This window comes from Heptranchias perlo, chromosome 31 (genome assembly GCF_035084215.1).
Source record: "Heptranchias perlo isolate sHepPer1 chromosome 31, sHepPer1.hap1, whole genome shotgun sequence".
Classification (NCBI taxonomy): domain Eukaryota; kingdom Metazoa; phylum Chordata; class Chondrichthyes; order Hexanchiformes; family Hexanchidae; genus Heptranchias; species Heptranchias perlo.
This window is the reverse complement of record NC_090355.1, coordinates 29,495,205-29,501,204: the sequence shown is the minus strand read 5'-3', so window position 1 is coordinate 29,501,204 and position 6,000 is coordinate 29,495,205. Positions and strand designations below refer to the sequence as shown.

The 6,000-nt window shown below is 47.8% G+C and overlaps 1 protein-coding gene across 2 annotated transcripts in view; it reads right to left on the bottom strand.

Moving 5' to 3' along the window:
* Positions 1-1,268: 1,268 nt before the first annotated feature.
* ccdc180 (coiled-coil domain containing 180) overlaps positions 1,269-6,000 on the bottom strand; it is a 99,968-nt gene continuing 95,236 nt past the window's right edge. For both annotated transcript variants that reach the window (XM_067969854.1, XM_067969855.1), the window contains 2 exons: positions 5,266-5,464; positions 1,269-1,514 (listed from right to left, as the gene is read on the bottom strand). In XM_067969854.1, the coding sequence (XP_067825955.1) occupies positions 1,383-1,514; positions 5,266-5,464 (331 nt within the window). In that variant the 3' untranslated portion in view covers positions 1,269-1,382. The remainder of the gene's footprint in view (positions 1,515-5,265; positions 5,465-6,000) is intronic.

Here is a 6,000-nt window from a genome sequence, read left to right as displayed (position 1 = left end):
GTATGTGTAAAGGGTGTGTGGGCTGTGTATGTGTACAGGGTGTGTGGGCTGTGTATGTGTAAAGGGTGTGTGGGCTGTGTATGTGTACAGGGTGTGTGGGCTGTGTATGTGTACAGGGTGTGTGGGCTGTGTATGTGTAAAGGGTGTGTGGGCTGTGTATGTGTACAGGGTGTGTGGGCTGTGTATGTGTAAAGGGTGTGTGGGCTGTGTATGTGTACAGGGTGTGTGGGCTGTGTATGTGTACAGGGTGTGTGGGCTGTGTATGTGTAAAGGGTGTGTGGGCTGTGTATGTGTACAGGGTGTGTGGGCTGTGAGTATGCCCAGTGTGTTGGCTTTGGTGTGTGGACTGTGAGTGTGCCCAGTGTGTGGGCTGTGGTGTGATCAGTGTGTTGGCTTTGGTGTGTGGACTGTGAGTGTGCCCAGTGTGTGGGCTGTGGTGTGATCAGTGTGTTGGCTTTGGTGTGTGGACTGAGTGTGCCCAGTGTGTAGGCTGTGGTGTGACCAGTGTGTGGGCTGTGGTGTGATCAGTGTGTTGGCTTTGGTGTGTGCACAGGGTGTGTGGACTGTGAGTGTACCCAGTGTGTAGGCTGTGGTGTGATCAGTGTGTGGGCTGTGGTGTGTATACAGGGTGTGTGGGCTGTGTATGTGTACAGGGTGTGTGGACTGTGAGTTTGTCCAGTGTGTAGGCTGTGGTGTGACCAGTGTGTGGGCTGTGGTGTGATCAGTGTGTTGGCTTTGGTGTGTGTACAGGGTGTGTGGACTGAGTGTGCCCAGTGTGTAGGCTGTGTATGTGTACAGGGTGTGTGTACAGGGTGTGTGGGCTGTGAGTATAACCAGTGTGTAGGCTGTGTATGTGTACAGGGTGTGTGGGCTGTGTATGTGTACACAGTGTGTGGGCTGTGAGTGTGCCCAGTGTGTACGCTGTGTATGTGTACAGGGTGTGTGGGCTGTGAGCATAACCAGTGTGTAGGCTGTGTATATGTACAGGGTGTGTGGGCTGTGTATGTGTACACGGTGTGTGGGCTGTGAGTGTGCCCAGTGTGTGGGCTGTGTATATGTACAGGGTGTGTGTATGTGTACAGGGTGTGTGTATGTGTACAGGGTGTGTGTGTACAGGGTGTGTAGGCTGTGTGTGGGCTGTGTATGTACAGGGTTTGTGGGCTGGAGCCCAAAGCTCATTAGATAAATAATCATTTCTACATCTAAAAGATGAATAAAGGTGTTCAGCACCAACATTGTTGTGCCACGGATAATACAGTTAATAGATATTTGAGAAAAACAAATATATATTTATTAATTTAATGAATTAAAATACAACTGATGGACATGAAGTATTGAGCAATTCAAAGCACAGTACTAATGCATAAAACAAGGAGCTCGGACTACGCATACAGCTTCTTTATATTCTGCACAGAGTCTCTCCAGCCGTGCAGCCAGCGCTGGACACTAATCAGCTGCCCATTTGCCTCACGTTCTGTCTGTGACAGCTGCTGCAGAAAATGTTGCTTGTATTTCTGTCAAAGGGAGAGATTCAATAATTATCTCAAATGAAAACTAAGAAGTGAGGAGCAGGTAGAGAGTGTGTGTGTGTGGGGAGTGGGGGGAGCACTTGCGTCAGACAAAAACAATTCTCCCAAACTAAGTCCATTAAGGATAATGCAAATTTTGTTGCTTATAGTGGACAGGATTTTCCTGTTTAATCCTTTACTCAATCTGATTGAAATGACAGGAAATGTAGGAAAATTGGCCACAATATGATTGTATTGAGAATCATTTTGCTCTCTTACGATGGAATGAAATGGTGACATTTATTTCTTGCAGAGTTTGAGTACTTAATCCCAGACCTGTGGCCCCTCCCCAGTGGATAATCAGGGTCACCCAGGGAAACACGTCTCCCTTTCCCCACAGCCCTCCTGTGCTGCACTTGTGGCCGGTTAGCTGAGGTTTGCTTGTGCAGTTCATGTTTAAATAATCTGCACCGGAAGTTATTTAGCTGACTGGTCAACTAAACAGATGAACATCCACACACGGGAGCATTTTAAAGATTCAGAATAACCGTCACCAACTGGACAGTCACTGATAGTCCCTTCAGTTACGGCAGATAAATCAGGCCAGCATGAATCAGTCTGCATGGTAAGAGGTGGCAGTTTATGTACTTTGGAGCACAGAGTGGAGACTGAGCACAAATTAATATGTATATTATTTCTGGTTTTGACCCTACAATTGTCCTCCCCTCTCTTCTCCTCCTCCGCTCCTAAAAGGTATTTGGGCAGATATTCCCGTCCCTGTGCCTGGGGCGATTGGTCGCAGTGAATATATTGGACGAGGAGGAGTATATACGTCCATAATGTGGCTCACCCGATTTTGCTGCGTTCACTGCACCCATGCCATCCAATGGTCTTAGGCGCAGGAACAGGGCAATCTATCCCATTGACTTATGCTGGCGGTATGGTTCCACAAGCACACAGCCCTTCAGCAGCTTGCCCCTTGTGAGAGGGTATCACAACTTCCTTTATGCATGCATTCCCAGCAGGAGACAGTGGATAATGAATGGGGGCGGAAAGCTGGTTGATTTCTCCCCTCCCTAGTCCAGGAGTGCTGAGGCACTGTAAAGCCCCAACTGCTGGAGATCAGCTAACAGCACAGGCCAAAGATCAAACCTGGAACATTCTAATCTATGTAGCTTAGTAAAACTGTAGGCAGAGCTTTAATCTGATGGGCCATTAGGGAAAGCTAACAGATACATTTGACATTGAACAACTCCAAACCTAATGACTGTGGGTATACTTCAATCTAGGTGTAAGGTTAAAAAAAGATGATTTTACTTAAGTATCACTGATTTGTAATTGTTAGGTAATGTTACATAAAGAGCAAAGTTGTCTTTTGCTGTAAGTTCAGCTCCCTCATACTGATGGGTTCGGTACCTCCTCCAAATCAGATTCACCCAGTAATCAGTCAGCAGCAATTTAACACGCAGTTTCAACAAAAAAAAATCAACAGAAAGGGTCCACAGAGCAACTTTCTTGATGGTTTGACGAGCAGCTGAAACACAGAGACCAAGGAGGGGCCAGTTTCAATCTCTAGACTGTGCTGATTTAGCTGATCTTAGCCGAGGCAGTAGTAGCAGTGGCGTGGGTGTAGGCAGCCCTCTGATAACTTGCCCAAGTGGCCATTCTTCATGTGTGAGTCTACAGAGCGAGTGTCAGCAGCACGCTCCACTGTGGAGAGCATTGCAGCTCAGCCTAATCTTTGCTCACCCCACATCTTTCAGCCCACATCGTTCAGTAGGAGTCACCATACAGTGGTGGGGGGGGGGGGGGGGGGGGTGGGGGGGTGGGGGGGGTGGAGGTGGAGGTGGGAGTCCTGGCTGCTTTTTCCCCATTCTCTATCCTTCTATGCTGAGACCAATCGAAAGAAAGAACTTGCATTTATATAGAGTCATTCATGATCTCAGGACATCCCAAAGTGCTTTACAGCCAATGAAGTGTAGTCGCTGTTGTAGAATCATAGAAAAATTACGGCACAGAAGGAGGCCATTCGGCCCATCGTGTCCGCACCAGCCAAAAATGAGCCACCCAGCCTAATCCCACTTTCCATCACTTGGTCCGTAGCCCTGTAGGTTACGGCACTTCAAGTGCTCATCCAGGTACTTTTTAAATGAGCTGAGGGTTTCTGCCTCGACCACCCTTTCAGGCAGTGAGTTCCAGACCCCCACCGCCCTCTGGGTGAAAACATTTTTCCTCAGCTCCCCTCTAATCCTTTTACCAATCACTTTAAATCTATACCCCCTGGTTATTGACCTCTCTGCTAAGGGAAATAGGTCCCTCATAATTTTGTACACCTCAATTAAATCTCCCCTCAGCCTCCTCTGTTCCAAAGAGAACAACCCCAGCCTATCCAATCTTTCCTCATAGCTAAAATTCTCCAGCCCTGGCAACATCCTCGTAAATCTCCTCTGTACCCTCTCTACTGCAATTACATCTTTCCTGTAATGTGGTGACCAGAACTGCACACGGTACTCGAGCTGTGGCCTAACCAGTGTTTTATACAGTTCCAACATAACCTCCCTGCTCTTATATTCTATGCCTCGGCAAATAAAGGAAAGTATTCCATATGCCTTCTTAACCACCTTATCTACCTGTCCTGCTACCTTCAGGGATCTGTGGACATGTACTCCAAGGTCCCTCACTTCCTCTACACCTTTCAGTATCCTCCCATTTATTGTGCATTCCCTTGCCTTGTTTGCCTGCCCCAAATGCATTACCTCATTACTTCTCCGGATTGAATTCCATTTGCCACGTTTCTGCGCACTTGGCCAGTCCATTGATATCTTCCTTCAGTCTACAGCTTTGCTCCTCACTATCAACCGCACGGCCAATTTCTATATCATCTGCAAACTTCTTAATCATGCCCCCTACATTTAAGTCCAAATCATTAACATATATCACAAAAAGCAAGGGACCTGGTACTGAGCCGTGCAGAACCCACTGGAAACAGCCTTCCAGTCACAAAAACACCTGTCAACCATTACCCTTTGCTTCCTGCCACTGAGCCAATTTTGGATCCAACTTGCCACTCTCCCTTGGATCCCATGGGCTTGTACTTTTTTGAGCAGTCTGCCATGTGGGACTTTGTCCAAAGCCTTGCTAATGTAGGAAACACGGCAGCCAATTTGCACACAGCAAGGTCCCATAATGACCAGTTAATCTATCTTTTTTTAAAAAGTGATGTTGGTGCAGAAATAAATATTGGCCAGGACGCCAGGGAGAGCTCCCCTGTTCTTCTTTGAAACACTGCCATGCGATCTTTTACGTCCACCTGTGAGGGCAGACGGAGGCCTCGGTTTAACTCTCATCTGAAGGACGGCACCTCCGCAGTGCAGCACTCCCCGAGTACTGCACTGGAAGTGTCAAGCCTGGATTTTGTGCTCAAGTCTCTGGAGTGGGACTTGACCCCACAAACATCTGACTCAGACTGCTACCTCATGAAATCATGGAAGTGTCGCAGTTGCTGCCCTGGCTGGGTTCAGGAGGTCGGGGCGGGGGGGGGGGGGGGGGGGGGGCGGGGGGAGGAATAGAACTGGCACCTTGCTGCTCTGTATGGCACAATAACACAATGGATGATGCATGTACCCAATGGATCATTGGGTGCTGGTACCAATTACCTTTTTTTTTGAACCACAAACTATATATAGATAATTCACAATCAAAGACATATGAAAGCAGATCAATAAAAAGAAAACGAGTAACATAGGTGCAAACTGACCGAATAAGCATCATCTCTCGAATTTATTGTAGCCAGGTGAGCCAAAGTCGTCTTAGCAGTCATCACAGATGCAGTTTCCACAGACGCAGTATCCAGGGATATAGTTTCTAGAGACGGAGTATCCAAGGACGTAGTTCCTATGATGCTAGTCTGAGTATCAGTTAGTGAAAGTTCGTGGGTTGGAATTCCTGGCCAACTCCTTCAACAGGGAGAGGGGAGAAATAAAATGAAATGATACTGAATCATGGCGTTCACCAGCGGTACAATCAATCTCATGTAGTTAAACTGCGAGAAGAAATTATTCTGAATGGAGAATGAATTCTGGACACGAGCGAGGGCTTCGGTGATACTAGCTTTTACATCACCGTTGCAGGGGAAATATATTCCACGCATTGCCCCAGAATTCCTCATTGAGCTTCCCTGATGGCCTGCTGGGTAAAAGTCGCCACTGTAATGAGCCGTACAGACCACAAGGTTGTGGGATCAGCTTGTGCTGAGCTGACTGACATCAGCTGGGGCAGCAATCAGGGCACTAAAACGGAGCATAGCACTTCCTGGTCTGAGGAGCACGGGAAGGTGGTGGGGGGGTGGGGAAGAGGGCCATCAACCAGTGCTCCCGGTTCCCATCCAGTGACTCCTGCCGTGATGTGCAAGTGTGCATGTTAGGTGAGGACATGATGGGGCATGGTTGTTATGCCCTTCGTGTCAGCCCACTGACAATAAGCTTACGCACAA